Genomic DNA, 25,210 nt, shown 5'->3' on the forward strand with positions numbered 1-25,210 from the left:
AATCTCATGTATGTTAGGAATTTCAATCAGCACTTTCTTAGATTATAGCTTTGACTCAACAGTGAGACTTTACATTATAGATGCTCATCCAGGAATCTGTTCTTAAATGAAGAAAGAAGATAGACATTCCAAGAAAGATTTTCTTTCTTGAAATAGGATTCTTTCGTTGCTTCTGTTTTTCTATCCATCACCCCTAATTACATTCAGTTTTTTGTTATTGACAGTTTGTTATTTGTTGTTGAATAAGATAATAACAGGCTTCATTTTCTTTCTGTAGGTTCTTGGTGAGATTCAGGAAATTGTGAAAACAGGGCTGTGGGTAGGCGATTGCTTCATTTACACAAGTTCTGTGAACAGATTAAATTATTACGTCGGAGGAGAAATAGTCACCATTGCCCACTTGGACAGGTAGCTGACTATTGTTTTGCTTTTGTTTTTAACATCCTAAATTTAAAAGTATACTTTAAAAATAAAACCAATTGCTGGCTTGTAACAATGATAGGCCTGGTTTTTCAGTGTTATGGTTTAAATAGGTGGCAGTTGCTAACAAGCAGAGACATTACTTTGTCAACAAAGGTCCATCTAGTCAAGGCTATGGTTTTTCCAGTAGTCATATATGGATGTGAGAGTTTGACTATAAAGAAAGCTGAGCGCCAAAGAATTGATGCTTTTGAACTGTGGTGTTGGAGTAGACTCTTGAGAGTCCCCTGGACTGCAAGGAAATCCAACCAGTCCATCCTAAAGGAGATCAGTCCTGGGTATTCATTGGAAGGACTGATGTTGAACCTGAAACTCCAATACTTTAGCCACCTGATGCAAAGAGCTGACTCATTTGAAGAGACCCTGATGCTGGGAAAGATTGAGGACAGGAGGAGAAGGGGACAACAGAACATGAGATGGTTGGATGGCATCATTGACTCGATGGACATGGGTTTGGGTGGACTCCGGGAGTTGGTGATGGTGATGGAGAGGGAGGCCTGGCGTGCTGTGGCTCATGGGGTTGCAAAGGGTCGGATATGACTGAGCAATTGAATTGAACTGAACTGAATTGCTAACTAAAACTGCATCAATCAAATGAAAAGATTTTGAGCAAGAGGCAGAGGGAGGGAGGGAGGGAAAGAGTATGTACTGATTTGGGCTTAATTCTAAATTAGTTTCCATTTCTCTCACAGAACGATGTATCTCCTGGGCTATATTCCTAAAGACAACAGGCTTTATCTGGGGGATAAGGAACTGAACATCGTTAGCTACTCCCTGCTGGTTTCAGTGCTGGAGTACCAGACGGCCGTCATGCGGAGGGACTTCAGCATGGCCGATAAGGTCCTTCCAACCATCCCGAAAGAGCAGAGGACCAGAGTTGCACACTTCTTGGAAAAGCAGGTAAGGGGGGTTGTTTGTTTATTTGTGTGTGTTTTTAAAGCCAGCAATTTGAAAGAATGGTTGTTAGAATTTGAAGAACTTTATTTCTTAATTGTCACTGATTTCCTTATGGCAGTGGACTTTCTCTTATAAATTTAAGTCACTTGTTAATATGCTTCCTTTTCCTTTCTCATTGTCCTTCATATCCCCTTTATATGTTGAAGGTGATTTACTAGTCTTCCCTTTCTGTAGATTTCTTTTACATTCTATCAGTATTTTCATTTTTATGCTGTATTTTTCTCTATCCTAGCTAGCTTCTCTCTTTCTGTAAAATGCACATAAAATTTATCATTAGCGATGAGTCTTTTCCTTTAAGTAGCATTTTTATAATCAAAGCTTGTTTATTCTTGAAACATAGTTGATTTACAGTGTTGTGCCTGTCTGCTACACAGCAGAGTGACTCAGTTACACACATATATGCATTGTTCTTTATAATCTTTTCCATTGTGGTTTATCTCAGAATATTGAGTATAGTTCTCTGTGGTGTACAATAGGGTGTTGTTTATCCATTCTATGCAAAATGGTTTCACCTACCAACCCCGAGCTCCTAATCCATCTCTCTCCCTCTCCCCTCCTTGGCAACCATAAATCTGTTCTCTATGTCTATGAATCTGTTTCTGTTTCTTAAATAGGTTCATTTGTGCCATATTTTAAATTCCACATATAAGTGATACTATGTGATATTTGTCTTTGTCTTTCTGACTTAATTCACTTAGTATGATAATCTCTAGAGCCATCTATGTTGCTGCAAATGGCATTATTTCATTCTGTTTTATGGCTGTGTAGTGTACCATTGTATCTATGTACCACATCTTTATCTAGTCCTCTATCGGTGGACATTTCAGTTGTTTCTGACTTTTGTGAAAAGTGCTGCTTTAAAATCCAAGTTATGTATGTGCACAAACTATAAAGCTTTGCAAGGCTTAGGAGAAAACAGCCCTCTCCCTTCTCTCATTTCTACTCCCTAGTGGTAATCACTTTTAATTCTTTTAGCTGGCTATTGGCATTTATTTCCACATGTCTAACATGCTTATTATATTACTGTTTCTCAGTTTTAGGTATTTCTTGGGACTTCCCAGACTGTAGAAAATGAAGAATTTATTCTTTCTTTCATTCACCCTATTTCAACAACATACATGCCACTTAAATCATTATATCATAATTTTGATTAGATCAGTATCCATTGTTATATTACTATGACTATTTAAACCCTGTTCACAGCTGAGCCATATTATAGCTTTGCCTTTTTTCAGTTGTTTTCCCTGAGTTAATAATTGATTCTTTTATTAAACTTTGCTTATTTTTCTATATGTTTAGGGTTATTCTTCCTACTCTGCTGCTTCTCCAGATTCCCTTGCTATCTCCTTTCAGTGTGTTCAGTCTACTTCAGGCTGAACTGATTCTTTCCCTCATTATGGGTATCCCTTCCCCATCATGTTGGGGCCTCTCTTTGGCTTGAGCCATTGTTTCCTATATCCCCTGTCTTCTTTCCTGATTTACTCCCTCATTTTGCTGGAGTATGTCCTTCAGTAGTTTTCTGAGAAAAGGCTTTTTATGGATAGGAAGTAAATTTTTTTGTGACCTTGAATATCTGAAAGTGTCATTGTTCTACCCTAGAATATATTTGGCCACTTAACTGGATATAGAATTCTAAGTTGGAGATGGTTTTCTCTCAGAATTTTGAAGAAAAAATTCTATTTTGTATTCTAGTTTCTAGTTACTGTTGAAGTCTAAACGATTTATATTCCTGATTCTTGGTACCTGATCTATTTTTTCTCTTTGGAAGTTTTTTGGATCTTGTTCCTATTGTTCTGTAATGTTATCATGATGGTGGGCCCTGCTTTAGGGGTCAATTATCATTCATTCTGCTGGGTATTAGATGAGCTCTCTTAATTGGAAGCTCATTCCTTCATTTTTGAGAGATTTTGTTGAATCATGTTTCTGTTGCTTTCCTTCCTATGTTTTCCATATTCTCTCTGTGGAACTGTTATTCAGATGTTGGACTTCTTGCACTGGTTTTCTCATTTTGTTATTCTTCGACTTTTAAAATCTTGTTTATGGATTAAAGTTTCTCTTCATACCCTCTGTTAGGGTATAAGTGATAGTTGAAGTTTTCTTTTTCCCTTATTGGTATGCTTTCTTCAGATTACTGTTATTGGTTCTGCTATTATTGGTTTGATTTCTGTCTTTCCTTTTAAAGATTTTCCTCAGGGGTCTGATGATCTTTGGGCACTTTTTTAAGAGTGGAGGTCTAAGAAGCAGGTCAAAAGATCTGAGTTTATGGCTGAACTTATTGAGTATGAACTTAAAATATGTGATGTGGCTTGGCCATTTGATTGGGAAACCTCAATGTCAGTATCTTCATCTAATGAATTTGTTCATTTAGTAAATTTAATGAGCACTTAATATTGTACCAAGCACTGCTCAGGCTGGCATATAACCCACATTGACATTTTAGTATTTTTAAGTCTAGCCCCTTTGACTGCTTAGTTTACAGAGAAGCTCCCCAATCACCATCATGCTAGGGGGGAGTAGAGTACAGCTTGGTGTCTCCCCTATTTAGTGTTTCAAACATTTAGTTAAGCATCCATTCTCATAATCTCCTGTTTTCCTTTTGCCACTCAGTATTCCTGCTGGGTGTGTAAGTATCCCTCAGGCTGGAGACCCTCTTGTTTACGTTCTCTAGAAAACAAGCCTTCTGTCTTCCATGTGTGTTGAGAGGATGGGGGGAGGCGTGAGGACCTGGGGTGTCTTAACTGCTTCTTAGATAGACCTAAGCAGTTTGATTTCTTTACTGGCTTTAATACTGCCCTTCATGAGACACTGCTGAGGTGTGAATTGAGTTATTTCTATGCTGTCTTGACTCCTGATTTAGGGATTAGTCTTCTCTAGTGTTTTAACTGAATGTTTATTTCAGTGAGTTTAACTCCTTCACCAGCTTTCAAGCTTCACAAAGTGTTGTTATTAATAGTGATTTCTCCTCTGCCTTTTTATGTGTCCTTGGGAGTTTGTGCTTTAAAGAAGAATCCCTTTAGTGTCATTTCGGTGGGGATTTGGAGGAAAACAAAAGTAAACATATATAGTCCACCTCATTTCATTTGCTTTGCCCTCACCTACATCTGACTAGTTCTATAGATTGTCTGTCCTCCACTCTTGGATTGTATATTGTCTGCATCAGTGCTCGGGGAGAGAAGGAGTAATGCAGATTATTCAGAATTCCTTGTTACAGTTTACTCAGGAGTGAGTGGAGGGAGGATCAGCTTGTATAGTCTGGGAACTTATTTTGAACACAGTGATACAGCCATGCTGACTGAGTATCTAGTGAGACAAAACTGTCCAGTTTCTGCATCCTGACCTAACAGAGCATTCACCCTCAGTCTGAGGAAGTCTTCTGCAGCTTGAACTTTGTGTCTCATTTATACCAATCCCCTGGAGCTGAAGAACTTCCCCATAGGGCAGACCCCGTCAGTACTGTCTTGAGGGAGAAGCTAATATAGTGATTATAGTGGTTGGCTTAAAATCTTGTTTCTGATGACTGACTGGAGCGTGGGAAGGAGGTTTTAGACTTCTGCCCTCTGGAATACTTGCTGATGAGTAAACTGGACATGAGCCCAACAGTAATGACACCTAATCAGTGTCTGGACCTGAAAGCAAAATGTTTGCTAAATGACCTGCGGATGATTGAAAATTGTAAAGTTTTACATTTGACTTTCCTTTCTGTGAGGCCCAGGACTAGATCTCTGAGGCTCAGCTTGGGCAATTACAGACAGCCAGGGCAATGGCACCCCACTCCAGTACTCTTGCCTGGAAAATCCCAGGGATGGAGGAGCCTGGTGGGCTGCAGTCCATGGGGTCGCTAAGAGTCGGACATGACTGAGCGACTTCACTTTCAGTTTTCACTTTCATGCATTGGAGAAGGAAATGACAACCCACTCCAGTATTCTTGCCTGGAGAATCCCAGGGACGGGGGAGCCTCGTGGGCTGCCGTCTATGGGGTCGCACAGAGCCGGACATGACTGAAGCGACTTAGCAGTAGCGGGTGTCACTACTGTGCCTTTTTTTTGAAATGGTTCTTATTCAGTCAGCTTTCCAGAATCATTTTTGATGTTTACTTTTATACTTCTAAATTTTACTAGTTGTTGTTTAACTTGAGTTTATCAAGCATTGGTCAGCGTTCATGCTTAAAAAACAGGCGTGCAACTGAATTTTGTCTGCCTTGTATGTTCTTAGCAGTTGATTTAACGGCTCCTTAATTTTTCTGTCTTCTTATTGAAGAGTAGTTGTTGTTGTTGTTACTTTTGTTTAAGTAACGGGGCTTCCAGTGTCAGCAGCATATTTAGTTTTGAGGGGAAAACGGATTATTTGCCATGTGTGTGCACTGTATATGTAGACTACACACACAGGTTTTGCTGTACATAAACACACACACACATCTTATCTGTTCAGGGCTTCAAGCAGCAAGCTCTCACAGTATCCACAGACCCTGAGCATCGCTTTGAACTTGCTCTTCAGCTTGGAGAACTAAAAATTGCATACCAGTTAGCAGTGGAAGCAGAGGTATGTACTAATTTATGATTTTTTGTAACTGATGGAAAGGTCAGTAGGTACTTGTATGTGTTTAGTGTAAGTTGTGTTATTAAAGTTTTCTGAAATGCAAATTAGTAACGCATTTTAGTGAGGCAATTGCCTTTCTTTGGTCTTTTTTAAAATGATTAGTTACTTCTATATTAATATATTCTTAGCATTCTAATTAAAGCTAAAGTTTTTTTATTTTTTTAATCTTATATGGGATCTATTTTGGAAAAGAAGAAAAGCTGGAAGATAGTAGATAAAGGAATCTGCAGACACAGCAGTAATGTGTCAGTAATCCAAACTAGTGAGGAAGATGTTGGTTTTAAAGAAGGATTCTGACATTTTGAGACAGTTTAATGACATTTTTATGGATCATATATTGAGGGCTTCATTTATGGTTTCAGTCTAGCTTTTATGGGTAAATTCATTTCAGATGTACTAAAGAAATTTTAGCTGTGTTAAGATCCAAATGAGCAGCATTTCATTTGATTTCTGAGAAGCTACCAATGACAGAAATGATATTTATTATTAAATATTTAAGAACATAAAATCTTTTTTTCTGTTCTTTTAAAAAATGGTTATAAATCATTCCTTAAATTACAATCTAATTACCTTAAAACTTATTAGTTTTAGTTTCACTATATAATTACAAAATAAAAATATAATGACTAATGATTATTCATACAGCATTAAAATTGATTTGTGTTTGAATTAATTTTGTATATGTGAATAATTTCCATTTCTCATTATATATTTTGTCATTCCATTCTTAGTTTGACTGACAGAACCAACTTAACAAGCACAGCTCAGTATACATAAAACATGTATTTTATAATTATAGAAAATATAAAATTGTCAGCACAGTAATGCTCAGATTAACAGAATAATGTTGGTATTGGAAATTCAGATGTTTATTTAAAAGATATTTTAATGTGGAAACCCTTTCTTACAGTCAGAACAGAAGTGGAAACAGCTTGCTGAACTTGCCATTAGTAAATGCCAGTTTGGCCTGGCCCAGGAGTGCCTGCACCACGCACAGGACTATGGGGGCCTGTTGCTTCTGGCCACGGCCTCTGGTAACGCTAGCATGGTGAACAAGCTAGCGGAGGGCGCAGAGAGAGACGGCAAGAACAATGTGGCCTTCATGAGCTACTTTTTACAGGGCAAGTAAGTATTAACCCAGGGTCTAAAGGTGGGCAGAGTAATGAGAAGCACTGTCTGCATTGACTCTTGAGGGTGGTCTTTGGAGAGGAACGTGAAGAGGAAACCCTGGAGAGTGCACGGATGCCTGACCAGGGGGTATTGCTGGGGAGCAGGCAGGGGGACAGGGCTGCTTCAGGAAAGGATGCTTTTACCACAGTTGGTCTAAATGTTTGAGCAGAGTTGAGCTTCAGGGAAGCTCAACTGGGAGAAATGTTAAACCCCTTTCTCAATAGCCCTGCCACTTCCTGGCTAAGGTATTTTATTTAATGACAGCAAGAGGCTGTCATTTGGTACCTGAATGGCAGGTGATTTTGCCCAAATTGAGTAATTCTGATCTGTTTACAACAAAAAATAAGGGGGATCAGGATTCTAGTTACTTTTAGATTTGCATTTAAAGCATTAAAATGTCATATGTTTTCAAAAGTGTAGCAGTTAGTACATATCAGATCATTTCATTAGTTGACCATATTATGAAATAAAATGCAAAAGTATTCATTAATTTTGCCTTACAGAGTTTCTAAACCTCAGTTAATCATAAAAACTTTGAATGTATATGTATTTTATAACATATATATGCATACATTTATATACCTGTGAGAAAAGGTCTGGGCTTCCCTGGTGGCTCAGTGGTAAAGAATCTGCTTGCCTATGCTGGAGACATGGGTTTGATCCCTCTGTTAGGAAGATCCCCTGGAGAAGGAAACGGCAACCCACTCCAGTATTTTTGCCTGGTAAATTCCAGAGGAGCCTGGTGGGCTTCAGCCCATGGGGTTGCAAAAGAGTCGGACACGACTGAGCGACTTAACAAGAATAGGTCCACTGTTTGTTTATTTTTTGGCTGCACTGGGTCTGTTGCTGTTTAGGGGCTTTCTCCAGCTGCAGTGAGTGAGGGCCACTATAGTTGCGGTGCACCAGCTCCTCACTGTGATGGCTTCTCTCACTAGGGGGCAGGGACTCCAGAGCATGGGGGCCTCAATAGTTGTGGTGCATGGACTCAGCCGCCCTGCAGCATGTGGAGTCAGTCCTTCTGAATTCCTGTCCCCCTGCATTGGCAGGCAGATTCTTAGCCATTGGACCACCAGGGAAGTCTGGTCTGCTATTTCTTATCAATAATTCAAAAACCCAAAGACATTCTGAAAAGAGTATTTTATTTGGTGGCATAATCAGACCTGAACTCTTGTTAGTTGTTTTTATGCCACTTGGTATGTTTTTATTGTATTTAGTAGTCACATGTTTTTTGCAGAATATTAACATTTGTGACTTTGGTGTTGAGGATGTTATGTAATGTATGGCATATTACTTTGTAAAATCCAAGTATTACCTTTTTAAAATCAAAAAAATTCTTAATTGTAAAACACATTATCCACTTTATCAAACTTACACAGGAAAAAACTGAAATAAAGAAAATGGACACTTGGATACTTTCCTACTGGGCACCACTGCATTGTCCAGCACTGTTCATCTTAGAGATGCTGCCCTCAATAATACACTTGTAAAACTGAGTTTCTCCTCTGTATCTCCTGAAGTCCTTATTTAAATGTGTTCATCTCAGCTACCTTGTCTTAAAAAGCCCCTTTAGTCTGCCTAGGACAGTTAAGATTGAAAATGGTCACAAAAGCTGTCTTATTTCTCACGTTCCTGGAGTCCATTATGTAGCTCACTGGTGATAAGTTAATGGCTCAGTGACAGAAAAGAGGTATACGTGTGGGAGCTGGAGAGGGAATGCTGACTTTGCAGCACTAAATCCACATTTCTCTAATGTGCTAAGTGCCATTATTACAGCGTTTATTCTTGGTAACAGTGCCTCTCTCATCTGTAGGCTTGATGCTTGCCTGGAGCTCTTGATTAGAACTGGACGACTGCCAGAAGCTGCCTTCCTGGCACGGACTTACCTACCCAGTCAGGTTTCAAGGTACAGACTTTTCATTTTGGGAGGAAATATTTCGGATAAAAACTTCAGAGTCCTTACCAGTCTCCCTTTGGTTCCATATCTGTAACAGGGTGGTGAAACTCTGGAGAGAAAACCTCTCAAAAGTCAATCAGAAAGCAGCAGAATCCCTTGCTGATCCAACAGAATATGAAAACCTTTTCCCTGGATTAAAGGAAGCCTTTGTTGTAGAAGAATGGGTGAAGGAAACGCATGCTGACCTGTGGCCAGCCAAACAGTACCCACTTGTCACAGTGAGTGCCTGGGGTGCCTAATTTTGTATAACTACAAGTAGAAGGGCATTCACGACTTAAGGTTTTAAACTGTACTACATACGTTCTGGTTTGATTGAGAGCTGGTATTTGGGATTTGGGCCGAGTTCATAGATGAATTATGCTTTCAGAATATTTCATTTCATCATTGCTTCATTCCCTGATAGCCAAATGAAGAAAGAAATGTTATGGAAGAGGCAAAAGGCTTTCAGCCCTCAAGATCTGCAGCTCAGCAGGTCAGTAGACTACTACACAAGATAGTCTGGTTGAGATTTGTTGATTTTAAGTACCATCTCCCACTTCCTAATCCCGACCAGCCTTCCCTTTGGGGAAAACTTCGAATTCCTGAACAAATTCGTTTCTTTTTACTTGTATCTCTACCTGGGTTTTCAGGAACTTGATGGGAAACCTGCTTCTCCTACTCCTGTTATTGTGACCTCCCAGACAGCCAACAAAGAAGAGAAGGTATTGACATCACACCCGGCTTCCCATTGGACCCCAGCCTCACCCTCTCTCCACGTGAATGTGTGCTAGCTATGCGGGCCTGTGTTTTAAGTGATGTAATCAGTTTCAGAGCAGGGGCTTCGAAATGGAAAGATACCCCTTTCTGACTGTTGGTTTAGTTCTCTTTGGATCATGAATCACAGGTAACTTTTCTTTAACACAGTACTATAGAACTAAGTCACCCTTTTCCTTTTGTTTGCAGAGTTTACTTGAGCTGGAAGTAGATCTGGATAATTTGGAATTAGAAGATATTGACACAACAGATATCAACCTGGATGAAGATATTTTGGACGACTAAATAATGTTTCCCGTTTACTCAACTAAACAGATCATTATTATGGACAGGTATCGATCATCACCCTGACCACCATGCTTTGGACTCTGAGAAACTCCTTAAATTTTTAATATGTAGATGCTGCTGCCCACTAGGAACACAATGCCCTCATCTTTGCAGGAGTTTATGTGCAGCATCTAAAGCACTGTTCCCTTATTAACTAAAACAGCTGTGGGCTTTGATTTTTTTCATACTGTCATTGGACCATATCTCATAAAATCTTTTGAATTAATGAAGATACTTCAGTTTCCTTTCTGCAAAATGAAAACAGGATTCCAGTTTGGCTGAGCCAAAACTACACCTCTTCTAGGTATCAGCCCATGTTCTCTTCTCTTTGAATAACTATTTTCAAATAGCATCACTCATATTTTTCTTAGAACTGAGTATCTGTGCTATAATTTTCTAAACTCTTTCCCTTGACCTCACTGCATTATTCCCCTCATTCTATGTAGCTTTCTTATGCCTTCCTCTGACTTTGTCTGGTAATACCTATTTCTAGAATCAGCTCCCCTGACTCATTAAGCTGGGCTCTGTTTAACTTACCAACTACCCATTTGGTAACAGAGAGACATAGTACTTTTTTTCTTTCATTTTATGCTGTACTCATCTGATATGATTAGAGAAATTCATAACCAGGTATTTAAATATACTTCTCAGTTATCCTCTCATAGCCTCGGAAAGTGAGTGGAATAAACAGTTTTTTCTTTGTATTTTTGATAGAGGTACTATTTGGAGTCTAAAAAACAATTTTATAAGGAACTCTCGATTTTGACATTTTTTTCAGTATTAACAGAAAACTAGCTAGAATTTAGTAAAATGAAGTTTATTTAAACAATATTTTTAGGAAGCTGCAGAACTGCTAATGAATGCTTCTTGGTAAGCTTGCAGTGTTAATTCTATATATGCTCCCTTCTGTGCTTCTGTTTTTGCAAAGACCTGTTTAAAGTTAAAAAAAAAAAAAGAAGTTTTAAAATAGAGAATATACTATTGATAAAGTTCCTAGTGAAGTCCCAGTTTAAAAAGCCCTCCACATTTCACAGTATTTTTTTGATTACCAAACAATAAGCATACTACATGGACAGAAAAACAGTATCACAGTTAAAGCAACCTAATTCCAAACACCAGAAGTTTCCAAACGTGATTGTCATTTTTCAGAAAAAAATTAAGAAAATCTGACATTGCTGGATCAAAATGAGAAGCATTAGGTTCAAGAGAAATCCAGAGGAAGAAAGTTAGCAAGATGATTTTTCACTTTAAAGAATGGGCTTTTCCTACTCCACCTATAATGTCATCACTGGTTGTTTTCATCCTCAATAAGCTTTATAACTGCTTTGCAGTAGCATAAAGTAATACTGGGACAGAAGCCAGATCCACAAATACACGTCTATTCCGAGCGTTAGAAAAGATGAAAATTATACAATGGTTTCCCCGCTTCCTGAAAAAATCATCTCAGCATTTACAGAGAAATCTGTGTAAGCCCGTAGTTTTGACAGCTTTACAGTTCCACAATGAGAACGCACCACCCTCCCTGCTTCTGGAAACCTGGACGGGAATGTGGCCGAGCTGGGCGGCGTGTGCTCCACAGAGCACTGAGCGGCCAGCCCACTATCTGAGCTTCTTTGACTCCAGTGGCAGCTGTTTCTGTTGTCCAGGCTGAAGCAGTACGGGGCTCTCATCACTCTGCTTTAAGACCACAAACCTGTGTGCGTTGTCACTCAGTTGTGTACTACTCTTTGCAACCCCCACGGCGTGTAGCCCTCTAGTCTCCTCTGTCCATGGGATTCTCCAAGAAAGAATACTGGAGTGGGCTACCATTCCCTTCTCCAGGGGATCTTCCTGACCCAGGGATCGAACCCTATGATTTCTTTACTCAGTCACTACATGATAATGAATGTGAAAGAAGTCCCTTTACCTTAATTAACTGTAATCCCTCAGCAGCCTGCTCTTTGGCCTCTTGAGCTGACTGGCCATCAGGATGGAGGATGTGATAGAGCTGGACCAAGCTGGCAGCATCATCAACTCTGGAGGGAAAGGGTTACTGTTTAAAAGGGTTTGTTGTTTTCGTTTTCTTTTTACATTTTTTAGTTTATAGTTTCCTTCTTTGGCTTCACAGTTCTATAAAAGTATATGCTGATCTTTAAATTACATTTCAAACTTCCTTCGGGCCAGAAAAAAAAACTTTTTTACAGCCTTCAGTTTCATATTTTCAAAGCAATTTCAAGAATATTAGCTAGTGTAGGCTTCACAGGGCAAGAATCAATACAGGCGGGTACCCAGTTTATGAAAGTGAATATATTCAAAACGTGGCTGTATCCTTTCTGAAAGCAGGGCATCATTTCTCATAGAAACCGTGTTCTAACACTGGATAATTTCCAGGCCGGCCCACATCACCAGCAGATAATAATACAACTCAGAGGGTGAGTTAGTACCGTCATCCCACGTAAGCCAGAGGCAGGGGGACATGGGGATGCTCAGTGCCACTTGCCTTCAGGTGCACCAGCAGTGACATCTGCTGAGGAATTTTCATTGAGACTCTGAATTAATGGATAAATGCCTCTGAGAGGCATCTCAGAGTCCAAGTCCAAGGAAAGACTCCCAAGCTACCTGTCAATTCACAGTTTCCCATTAGTTAAAAACCAGCATCCTAGGGAAGCAAATTTTAAATTATGCACTCTAGACAAGAGAATTCAGGTTCTTGTCAGCAGTCTGTCTTGTGTCTCTTGTCAGACAGCTACCCATGATGAAGCCAGAACAAGAGCTCAGTTCTTACAGTTTGTACTTAACCTTTTGAGAAACCTACAATCTTGATCAACATTATAACTTAGCCTTCCCCAAACTAAATAACCTCTATCCTCTCACCCAGTCAACACCTTCCTACCATCTGCCACCTCAAAGCCCTTCTAGGGTGGAGTGGGAGTGGGGTAAAGAGTTTCTTAAGCCACAGTGACCTTAGAGAAATGCTCGGGGCTCATCCCAAAGCCCGTTCACCCTAAAGGTCATCTCCTGGTAAAACTGAGAAAACCAGAGCTGAGAAACCAAACTTTCCAGAGGAAAAATATTTGTTTAATGTTCATTATGAATCTGTTGTGTTTGTTGTACTCTAACAGTTCAACAAACGTGGCAGCAAAAGGTAACAATCATTCTCTTAAGAGCATAAGCATGTGAGTCCATAAAGAGCTTAACTGGGTTTCTGTATCTTGGTCACAGCAGGGCTTCTTTATGTTCATACTACTGTATAATAGCTGTTTCACAGAACGATTTAGCTTCACACCCAGCCTCTGTTTGAAATTAAAAGCAAGTAAATCCCCATGTAAAAAAGATTTTAAAGCACCTCAATTCAAGACCAACAGTGGAACCTGAGTGTGAAATAAATCTGTGCAGAATTCTGGCATGGGCTCCATTTGCTAAGGATATGCACCCTCTGCTGTTTAAACTGGGATTTGCAGCAAACTGTCCTACTGAGAATTCCCACAGGAAGTTTTACTTACACAGAGCAGGAAAGGTTAAGTACTCAAAATTCCCTCCCAGTATGCAAATGAAATGCTTCAGATGTAAAGCTTACATGTGATAGGTATTAACCATAATAACTTATGAGTACACCTTAACAAATAACTCATACATTCTGTGTTGCTCTAATTTCTTACGAAAAATGTTAAATAATTTCAGAACATTTACAGCTGAGAAGCTTTAAATTCATTCACGGCTAACGCACCTAAAGGCAAGTCATTTTTGAACATGCTCATGATCACCAGCAGCCTCCTGCTTATGTGGGATGAAGGCATATTTCTGCCCTCTGAATTGGATTACACGATTACGCCACACATGCTGGTGAAGAGGGCTGGCCTGGAAATCATTTCCCATTATGAATGTTTCTATGAGAAATGATGCTGTTTCCATGTGGACTTTTTTAAGACAATATGGAACTTTCTAGTTCCAAATGCCTTGCCTTTGTGTGAATGGTTCAGATTACATGGAGGATAGATAGACTGAGTCAAAACTTAACGTTCAAGGTGACAGTAATCACTAACCCTTCCTGTGACCTTCTTACTACAGCCATGCTTGTTTCTTTTCCTTGCCATTTTGACCTTGACTCAACCAATGGAAAGATATTCAAAAGATAATTTTCTCTTCAGTGTCATCACAAATCATAAAGTGTTATTTCAGCTAGAAGGCAGGGCACACACCACTTGTATACTAAAATACAATAGACATTCTTTGTTTTATTCAACTTTGAAAAAACCTGTAAACTTTTTAACACCTTAAAAATCTTGCAAAAACAAGGAGGATCAAAAGCAGGAGTATTTTTGTAAATGATGACTTTTACTGAAAAGTACCCCGCAGACCTTATGTCTACTTCTCTGCATTTCCTGTCTAATCCCCTTGTTCATTGGCAAGTTCACTGGTACCCAGAAGCACCAGCAAGGCTACGGATAAGTCGACATCCAGGGTACACAGCACAGGTCCAGAGTCATTTACTGTTTCAAAGAATCTAGCCATGTTTACATGACACAGAAGCAAAGACTGAGGAAATGGGTTATACTGGAAAAACAAATCATAAATAAGCTGGAGTAAGTGAAAGCTATCACTGGGCGCGCACATGCGCTCAGCTGCTTCAGTCGCGTCCAAATCTTTGAGACCCCACGGACCGCAGCCCGCCAAGCTCTCTATCCATGGTGTCCTCCAGGCAAGAATCCTGGAGTGAGTTGCCATTCCCTCCTCTAGGGGTTTTCCCACTCCTGGGATTGAACTCATGTCTCCTGTGTCTCCTACATTTCAGGCAGATTCTTTACCACTGAGCTACAAGGGAAGCCCTTATCACTGGGCAGTACACTGTTATCACTGGAAAAATAACATAGATTAAATACAGGTTTACTGTAATGGTAGTGAGAATTTCTTTACTTACTAAGATCATACTTACAAATCTCTCTGAATCTGGTCAATCAATAAACCATCGATCTTTTTCTTATTTACAAAATACCAAGCCATTCCACCGAAGTGTCTTGTTGAACGTAAAAGGTCATACTTTCCGTATTTATCTATATCTTCATAGGTCTGATGATGAATCTACCCACACAAAATGCAATTTTTCAGAAATACAAAAATAAAAGTGAGCCAGCATTACTGGATATACATCTACTAGCATGCAGGCTGTCCAACAAAGTATTGGTAAACCAGGTCTCCTGATCCTGCATCCACTATCGATCATTATCTAGCAGGTATTAAGTAAGGACAGCTTGCCACTGCAGAAGTGTGTGGAACCTGGAACAGGTCTGCCAGACATTTAGAGCCAGATCAATTACTCTTCAGCAGCCATGCACTATATATGAAGCACCTATTATATATATGGACCACTGGGAATAATGGACCACCACTTCTTTCCCCTATCCAATCAACTATCCCATTCCATCTAACTAATTAATGTTCCTCAGTTCTTCCAGACTGATCTTAAATGAGGACTCTGATGAGGGCATTCCTATATTAAAAAGGCTGCTGACTGAAGTCCAGATTCATCAACCTAGCGTCTGAGGTCACCTGTGATATGGCCCCATCTACCTTTCTAGCTTAATCTTGAACCACTTCCCTAGGTATTCACCACATATACAAGCAAACCAGATGACTGGCCATTTCTCAAGTCTACTTTTGTGTCCTGCCTGTTGTTCGTACTTTCCTCTCTACCTGAAATACTTCTCCATCCACTTGCCACAATGTTCCCTATCCTCGTAGAGCCCTCTTAGGCCTTCTCTGAGAGCATGTTGCAACCTTCTCTTAGCACCTAACATCTTAGACCTATGGTGGTGATTATACTTCCCCACGATCTTTCCTGGACTGCAAGCTTTGGCAAGGCTCCCTATCCTAGTTCATGTCATCACCTGTACCTCCACAGTAACCCCTTACACACAGAAAGTACTATATGATTATTAAATTGCAATGTAAGGCACATATACTGCATTTTGGCAAACTTTAGAAATAACTTTCCTGTACAATAAACTGAAGAAAAAATCTCTGCCATCAAGTTTGGGTACTAACTCTACCACTTACTAGTGTGCAACTTTCAACAAGTTACTTGACTCTCTAAGCTTAAGTTCTCTCATCCTTAAGTCAAGGGTTGTTGAAAGGATGAAAATATCTATTTGGTGTACATCCAGCACTCGACAGGTGTTCAGGCCTTTCCCTTTTCCTCCCCCTGTATCGAAGCTTATAACCTAACTCATTGTGTTGGACTAAAAAATCTTACTAGTAACCATACCTACACCCATACTTTAGAAACTATAAAATATACTCACTTTGATATAGTCAGCAGAATCTGGCTCAAACTGGGCAACACAGAGATTGAGGACATCAACATGCCGGTCCTGACTGTACATGGTCTAAACCCACATAGCAGAGTTGGAATTAGATGAGAAGAAAAGAAAGTGAAACACCTGTCCGGACGCCATGACAGCCCTGCCCATCCACACACAGGCCACATCTGTGCCCAGCACGAGGGATGCGGAAACCACACACAAACCACATGTCACACCTGGATTCAAATCCCAGCTAACCCAGTTACAAGACAAATGACCCTACTTATCATTAGAAATGCCTGTATTTATCAAAGCAAAATACCTAGCAGCACCAGAGCCAACTGGTTCAACAAAGAAATCATCACCACTGCCTCTATGACCCCAAAGTCGTCTTACCTGAAGATTTTCTTCCCTGAAAATTACTGGTGTTAAAACTCTACGGCCTTCTTTTGGGAAATAAATTTGAATCATACGGTCCCGTTCTTCCCAAGAGGCTTTGCGTAGTGTGCCACTTGGTTCTCTGACAACAATAAAACGCTCCTGAAATAGAAAACACAATCGAGGATAAGTTTGTGAGAGCTGAATTTTAGTTCCAGTGTCCCACCAAGCACCATTATAAAAATAATTTGCAATCAATATAAAATGCAACTGGCAAACAAAATGCAATCATGTGTATGATTTCAATAATTGTAAACCTCAGATGTGGCAAGATTTGATACTTCCTTCACTAATCACTGCAGTGCCTGTGACAATCAGAAATCTAATGAAAGTATTTACTAAATGTGAACTACAGTCCTAAAGTGAGCTGAATACATAAAATGGTTCAACTAAAAAAAGTTGACTTGAGAGTCATCTAAATCCATTTCAGAAAAAAAGAAGTGCTATAAACCTTTTTAAATTGTTTCCTCATCCTGAAGTCTCACCCAGATAAGACTTGACTATTTTATAGTCCACATTTAAAGTCACAGGGATAAATGGAATAAACCCAAGAATGTGGAATCTTAATTCCACACATCTGCGATTCCTCATTCTGGCAAGAGACAAATGCATCCGAGAGACTGACTGGTGCACCTGCCTCTGGTCTCTTCATTCTCTTAACTGCCAAATCCCAGGCCAAAGGATGCTTCCTTCACCCACTGGATGAATTCCACCCACTGTCTGTACTACTCAACTGGCAATCTAATTTACCATAGGCAGCATTCTTGACACCTCTTAGATACTTGTTAACATTGTTTCAAAACTAGAAAAGGTCAGGAACTGGATTATGATTCTTTACAAAACCCAGAATGACTTACACAGAGCTTTGCACACAGCTGATAAATGCTACATATCTGATTAATGTTTAAATTAACCAGATGGTAGTGACTCTCAACTCCAGAACTTTAAGAGTCTCTGAATGTATTTCAAGGATAATATAATTAAAACTTTCATCAAGCACTGCAAACAGAAAAAAAAAAAGAGCAGATGGTAAACTAACACAATTGTTCCTCAAATGGATTTTGGCAATTTGAATTCCAAGTTCCTTTCTCCCTCTCAGGTTATAGAATGCTCCCATAACCAGCCTTCACAGCACTGCAAACATATAATGTATATTAAAACATTTCAAAGCAAAAATTCTAATAAAATGAAACTCTGATCCCATTCATTATGTCAGATATACAGGTGACTGACATACAGACATGGACACTGCTCACATCGTGTCTTCTAACCATAATCAATATGATAAGAAGATTAGCACAGGGTGGCCCTTTTTTCAACCCTATCACTATTCAATATTCTACTGAAGTTTGTGGGCTGAAATGTAAATTACTCTTTTCACTCATTACTTGAAAAGGCTCAAACACAAAACTAATATATTTTATTTTATAGGTGCTAGAGTGTTCTTTTGGAACTGCCAATCAAGGGAAGAGGAGCTAGACAATAAAAACTACAGCAGATGAAGTGGTGCCTAAAAATTATCTGGGAAAGTGTGATATTCTTACTGCAAATTCTGAAAAGTGAAAATCCTTTGGGAAGTCTGAGCTTTCTGGGCATCAGCAAGCATTTCCATCTTCTCAAAAAGTTTGAGCTTTTTGAAGTCGATCTAACTTAGGCAGAATCATTTTGCAATTAGACATATACTTACTCGATGTGGTATGCTGTATGATATATCAGTAAACACATATTTGACTGTTTCGGTTCCTTCCAATATCTTATCTTCAGCTAACACATCATTTATTGGTGTTCGCTCTTCCAGAACTGGTGGCATTTTTAATCGGACTTTAGCTGCCTCAATCGCCTGTCTTGTAGCCTAATGAAATAAAATATATCTTAGGGAAAGCCACAAGGTTACAGACCAAAAGGATCATCTGACAAAAGCAGATACTAATTTTAAAAAAAGTGCTAAAGACTGTAGAGAGAAGCTGTAGGTGTGAGTGAGTGAGTGAAAAGCCAAACTTGGGCTCCTGGGCCCTGGCCCTTGTCTCTGTGATGAGAGCGCCAGTCACAGGCTCAACCACTCTCAAAACAGCAACGGAAGGCTCCGAGACAGAGCCAGGCCACAAGAGCCACCCAAAACAGGACAGAGGACTTCACTTACTGGGTGCTTACTATGTTCCAGATATTGCTCAAACACTCTGAGTGCATCTGGCTCCCTTAATGCCACGACTACCCATACGAGCTAAGCGCTACGCTAGAGGTCATTTTATGAGAGAGAAAATAGAGGCACACAAATATTAAGTAAATTGCTAAGAAGCTGCAGCACTACAATTTGAACCCAGGCAATTTAACTCCAGAGCCCATGCCCTTAACCACTGAGCACAGTGCTCCATGCCATACCGCTGACAGTGGTTACCTCTGAGAGATGAAAGGGGCCTTTCACTCTTCATGTGCTATATACTTTTGGGTATTTGAACTCTGCTATGGTTCTCAATGATGTTCGAGTTGAAAGAAAAGCAACAATACTTTACATATTCATACATGAAAGTGTTTTCCACAAAGCACTCAATACCCATGACTCCAGGAGGACACCTGCCTGGAACAGAATACTGTTCAGAAGGATCTCATTATCTCACCAAGCCTCAGCCTTAAAGCAGCTCACAAAAAATGTTTCTGCAGTAAGAAGGCTGGAGCAGGGAGGACAGAGGAAGGATGCTAGGCTGGTTTTGGAGCAGAGGTGGTTCCGCCTGATAGCCAGACCTGACCCATATGTGCAGTCTGTCTAATTCTGGCCATCTTCCCTACTCCTCTCTGCCAGACTGCACACGTTTCTTTTCTCAGTTCTGTGCCTGGAACTCCACCTCATTAGTACCTGTAGAAGAGCAATTATCAGAATCTGGAGGGACCCTGAAAATTTTGTTTAATCTTTTAAAGAAAGATATTCTACCACTATTCGTGCATTCACATACCTCTTCCAACTGTGCCTGGGTCATTAGCTTGTAAGTTGGTGGCTTCGTTTCTCGTATTGCTGGCTTAAAAATCTTCAGTAAATCCAAGCCTGTCATCTTGATGAGTATGCTTTGGACTTCCTCATCCATAAAAGTAGGTTTCTTGATCTTTGGGCTACCAGATTCTGTTAAATGAATTTTAGTAAATAAGATGGCAAAAATGACAAGACAACAAGACATCTAGATGGAAAAAGTCAATGATAAAAATGATTAACACCATGTCTATTCTACCTCAGTATGCATAATGCTAATACCTACAAGATTCATTCATTCATTTAAAATTTACTGGGCATTCACGATGATCAAGCTATAGTTTCTGCCAAAAAGGCACTCAAGGTCTAGTGAAGGAAGCAACAGGAAAAAAGTAGTTAATGCAATATTAATGACACTAACGGTTACTGCCAACCAAGGTATTGTTTCCTATCTGATAGGAGTTACACACATTTTCAGGAATGCTTACAACAAGCCACAAAGTATGTACTGATATCCCAGTTTTGTATATGAGGATACTGGAGCCTTGCTAAAGACAATTAGCTATTAAATGATATACCCAGGATTTAAACCAAAGTTTATCTGATTCTAGAACCTAGACCAATTTTAACTTACCATCATGTTCCTCAAAGTAAGTGCTACATACAAGGGAGGTACAGGGGGTTGTGTGATAACAGAGACTGAAACTAAACTTAGCCTGGGAGCAGAGAAAGGCATGGTAGAGTCAAACAATGCTTCCCGGGGGGTCTGAATAGGGCAGAGAAAAAAAGGGAAGGAAATTCTAGGCTGACGGGTTCCAGTTAGGGGAGAGGCCTGGATCACTGGACACGATACTGAAGAGGCCATGTGATGTTACGGAAGAAAGCTGGACAGGAGCGGACCCAGCTCTCAGCTCTGCCTTTCCTAGTACGCCGATCCCTCTGCCCAACCTCCATTTCCACTGGGGGTGGGGGAAGCCATTCCTTCCCAACCACCTCTTCCTCTGCTGGTCCTATAAATGCTGGTGTCCCACAGGATTCTGAACTACATTCTTCTTCTCTCCCTTCTCACATTCTTGATGGATTATCTCCTAACCTTCGGTAACTATTAATTACCCAAAAACTCTAAAAGCTGAATCTCCAGCCAGATCATCTTCCATCCAACTACCCAATGGACATCTCACATGTACTTCAGTACTGCCAAAGCAGAACTCCTAACTTTTCTTCTGTCACAAACCTGCTTTTCCTCCTATCCTTAGCACCATCCAATAGGTCACATGGGCCAGAAACCTAGTCATTCTTGACTTCCCCACTACCCTCCACATCTAGTCAACAGTATCAGTAATAAAAACAGTAAAGTTAACAGCTAACATCTGTTAGATACTTACTGTATGCCAGTACTGACTAATACTTTTACATACTTGGTACATTTAATCCTCATAACAATCCCATAAATACTATGATTAGTCCCATTTTTACAAGAGGACACTGACACAAATCAATTGCCTGTTACATCTTATAAATCAGTCTTTAACTCTCTATTTCCCACTGCCACTACCCTAGTCAAGGCCATCCTATCTCTTGCCTCAGCTTTCTAATCTGTCTCCTTGCCCCATTCTGACCCTTCTCCACAGCTCAATCACAGTCATCTATTAAATCTGTAATCCAAACAACAGAAAAGATTAACAAAATAAAGAGGTGGTTCCTTGAAAACATAAACAAAACTGACAAACCTTTAGCTAGACCAAGGGAAAAAGAGGACCCAAACTAACAAAATTATAACCAAAAAGCACATTACAATTGATACTACAGAATTACAAAGGATCATAAGGGGCTACTATGAGTAACAATATGCCAGCAAATTGGACAACCTAGAAGAAATGGAAAAATTCTTAGAAACATACAATCTACCAAGACGAAATCAGGAAGTAATAGAAAATCAAAGCAGACCAATTACTACTAAGAAGACTGAATCAATAATAAAAAGTCCTCCAGTGAAAACCGGCTCAGGACCAGACGGCTTCACAGGAGACTTTTACCAAACATTTAAAGATGAATTAATGCCAATCCTTCTCAAACTCTTCCAAAACAAATGGAAGAACAGGGAGCACTCCCAAACGCATTTTATAAGGCCAGCATTATCCTGATACTGAAATCAATAAAGGATACTAATAGAAATCTACAGGCCAATATCCCTGATGAATACAGATGCAAATATTCTCAATAAAATACTAGCAAACTGATTCAGCAGAACGTTAAAAAGATTGTTCACCATAATCAAATAAGACTTGGGATGTAAATATAGCTCAACATACTCAAACCAATCAATATGAAACATATTCATAGAAAGAAGGAAGAAGATTTCTTTGATAGATGCAAAAAAGCATGTGACAAAATTAATGATTTTAAACTTCTAACAAATTAGGTATAAAAGGAACACACCTCAACACAATAAAGACCATAAATGACAATCACACTGCTAACATACTCAGTGAGGAAAGGTTGAAAGTCTTTTCTCCAAGAACAGAACCAAGACAGGGCTGCCCACTCTCACCACTCCTGTACAGCCCAGTATTGGAAGTTCGAGTCTGAGTACTCAGGCAAGAAAAAGAAATAAAAGGTATCAGAATTGAAAAGGAGTAAAATTGTCTCTGCAGACAACATGATGTTATCTATAAAAATCCTAAAGACTCCATCAATAAACTATTAGATCAACAAATTCAGCAAAGTTGCAAGATACAAAATCAATATCCCAAAACCAATACCATTTCTATACACTAACAACAAATTACCTGAAAAAGGAATAAAGTATCAAATACAATATAATATTTATACTAAATTTAACCAAGGAGGTGAAAGATTGCTTTGCTGAAACCACAAAACACTGGTGAAAGAAATAAAACATATAATGAGTGGGCAGGTACCCTGTGTTCATGGATTAGAGAATTAATACCATTAAAATGTCCATACTACCCAAAGCTATCTACAGATTCAATGTAACCCCTATTGAGAGTTCAACAGCATTTTTTACAGAAGTGGGAAAAAACAGCAGTCAAATCTGTATGGAATCGAAATCACAAGAGACCCTATGATTGCCAAACCAATCCTAAGAAGAACAAAGCAGGAGGCATCACACTTTCCAGACTTAAAGCCATTAACATGTAATCAAAATAGTATGGTCCTGGCATAAAAAAAAGACACACAGACCAAGAGAATAGAGAGTGCAGAAGTAAACTCATGTATATACAGCCAACTAACAACTGAAACTGTGTCCTCAGTAGACTCTGTGCTCTCCCAAGGCGACAACCCTGTCTTGTACTGGTCTCTGGCACCCCAGATCTCTTACAGTGCCTGCCACACAACAGCGCTCAGCACTACCTCTCGCCTCAGACAACCTCACCCACTGCCCCCAGCTTCTGTTAACATTTTTACTCCAGTGTTTCTCACCTTGTATGTAACCGCATATCTGACACCTCCATGTGAATTTCAAAGGCATTTCAAATTTAATGCATCCAAAACAGATGTTTAATTCCGCTTCCTTTCCCATCTCCTTACCTCATCCACTACTGCCTTTTCCTCACTTCTCCTCCTCTCATTCCCCTCTAAAAAACTGTCCTATAATTAATTTTCTCTCTCCAGGTACAAATAGGACTTACTTCCCACTCAATTGCTCAGGCCAGAAACCTGAGAAATATTAATAATACTGATTTCTCCTTTTATATCTAGATTCACAGTTATAACCAAAGTCATCAATCCTACTTCCAAAATGGGTTCCCAGTCTACCTGGGTTCAGTCTCATTTCTGGACTTTTGCTTATGCTGTTTCCTGCACTTGAAATGTTTCTTGTTTTCTCTTGAACACCGTTAACCAAGTTTCAACTGTGGTCATATTTTCTAGGAAACCTCCCCTGCCCTTCCAGCCTAGTTTGAGTGAGTACCACTCTTCTCTCCACTGGAGAAGGAAATGGCAACCCACTCCAGTATTCTTGCCTGGATAATTCCACAGACATAGGAGCATGGCAGGCTACAGTCCATTCGGGCGAAAACAGTCGGACACGACTGAGCGACTATCATTCATTCACTCCTCTCCATCCCCAATCACAGTCCAGGTCACACTGCACTGCCTCTTCCCACTGGACCACGACTTCCCTCAAGCAACAACCCGTGTCAGTTAGTCCCCCTTAACACCTAAACTTAGCTTAGTACTCTACAAAGAGCGGAGCTCAAGCAGTGCTGCTTAAGCGACGGAACGAATCAACAAACGCGGGCGACGTCCGAGACAGTGCGTACAGGCGAGAGCCGCCTGGGTCTAAGGGCGCGCCAGGGGAAGAATAGGGGCCCCCGCGTGGGTCTCGTCATCTGAAGGGTTCTAGATCTCCCAGAAGAACGCCCTGAGGACGCCTAGCAGGTCACTCACCGGCCTCGGAACAGAGCCCACGGCATGGCGTTCCCGCCCCGCAGACCCCGGGCAGAGGCTGGAACAGGTCACCGGGCCGGGGCCGAGCGCGGGCCCGGAAATAGACTCGCTCGGCACCGCGAGAACCTGCATGGAGATTCCACAGCAACAAAGACCCTCTGAGGGTCGCCATGATTATCCGGGCCACTTAGGCCGGAAGCGGCTGAGAACGATTCTGGGTCTCACGCGGTTCGCACGGCACCCTGGGAAATGTAGTCTTGATGAAGGAGGAGGCGGAAGCGACGCAATTCCTATTTATAAAACAATAAACTTGTTTATAGATTGTTTCTTGTAAACCGCTCGTTCACACGGAAAAGGTGTTTATATGCTCTTTTTTCTGGACCTTTCCTTCATTTCCATGGCTCTATGTAACAAATTCCCATTTCCTGCCCAAACCTTTTCTCCCAGCCACAGTTTTAAATCCAACTGCCTAAGCATCCTACTTCTCCATTCAAACTTCTCACGCCCCTCCCCACCCCGCCCCACTACTCCCGGCAAATAACACCTGATTCCATACCCCGAATGCCACGGCACCTATCATTCCCCTTCAACTCACACACCTTTTTCTGTCTCAGAATCTTAAGTCTCTTTTACAGCTCTTTTCTCAATTTGTGCTCAATTATTTTGCTTATTTATCTGCTTGCTTATTTTTCTCATGCCATGAAATCAAAGACATTATATATTGTGTTATAAGATCACCTAACCTGGTACATATGCACACAGCAAACATTTGTTGAATAAATGACTGAGTGAACAATTAGAGGATCCTGTTATGTTCCTCCCAGTTGTCCAGGATGTGCAGGTTTTATCCTCTCCTAGACTGGTGCCTGTACTAACTTGTCCCAA

The 25,210-nt window shown here is 40.2% G+C and overlaps 2 protein-coding genes across 2 annotated transcripts in view; one reads left to right on the forward strand and one right to left on the reverse strand.

The window, feature by feature from the left end:
* Positions 1 to 10,463, forward strand: part of COPB2 (COPI coat complex subunit beta 2) — a 32,674-nt gene extending 22,211 nt beyond the window's left edge. The window contains exons 14-22 of the mRNA XM_043474265.1: positions 278 to 408; positions 1,173 to 1,380; positions 5,866 to 5,976; positions 6,944 to 7,158; positions 9,014 to 9,106; positions 9,195 to 9,375; positions 9,561 to 9,629; positions 9,787 to 9,858; positions 10,100 to 10,463. Of these exons, the coding sequence (XP_043330200.1) occupies positions 278 to 408; positions 1,173 to 1,380; positions 5,866 to 5,976; positions 6,944 to 7,158; positions 9,014 to 9,106; positions 9,195 to 9,375; positions 9,561 to 9,629; positions 9,787 to 9,858; positions 10,100 to 10,195 (1,176 nt within the window). The 3' untranslated portion in view covers positions 10,196 to 10,463. The remainder of the gene's footprint in view (positions 1 to 277; positions 409 to 1,172; positions 1,381 to 5,865; positions 5,977 to 6,943; positions 7,159 to 9,013; positions 9,107 to 9,194; positions 9,376 to 9,560; positions 9,630 to 9,786; positions 9,859 to 10,099) is intronic.
* Positions 10,464 to 11,038: 575 nt separating this feature from the next.
* On the reverse strand, positions 11,039 to 24,534 carry MRPS22 (mitochondrial ribosomal protein S22). Its single transcript, XM_043474266.1, has 8 exons — positions 24,326 to 24,534; positions 19,902 to 20,065; positions 18,641 to 18,805; positions 16,912 to 17,055; positions 16,516 to 16,599; positions 15,150 to 15,295; positions 12,144 to 12,252; positions 11,039 to 11,167 (listed from the first exon to the last, which is right to left on the reverse strand). Exons 1-8 carry the CDS (start codon positions 24,495 to 24,497, stop codon positions 11,072 to 11,074), a joined length of 1,080 nt encoding a protein of 359 aa, XP_043330201.1. The 5' UTR covers positions 24,498 to 24,534; the 3' UTR covers positions 11,039 to 11,071.
* Between the last annotated feature and the right edge of the window lie 676 nt (positions 24,535 to 25,210).

Source organism: Cervus canadensis, chromosome 7, assembly GCF_019320065.1.
Source record: "Cervus canadensis isolate Bull #8, Minnesota chromosome 7, ASM1932006v1, whole genome shotgun sequence".
NCBI classification, from domain to species: Eukaryota; Metazoa; Chordata; class Mammalia; order Artiodactyla; family Cervidae; genus Cervus; species Cervus canadensis.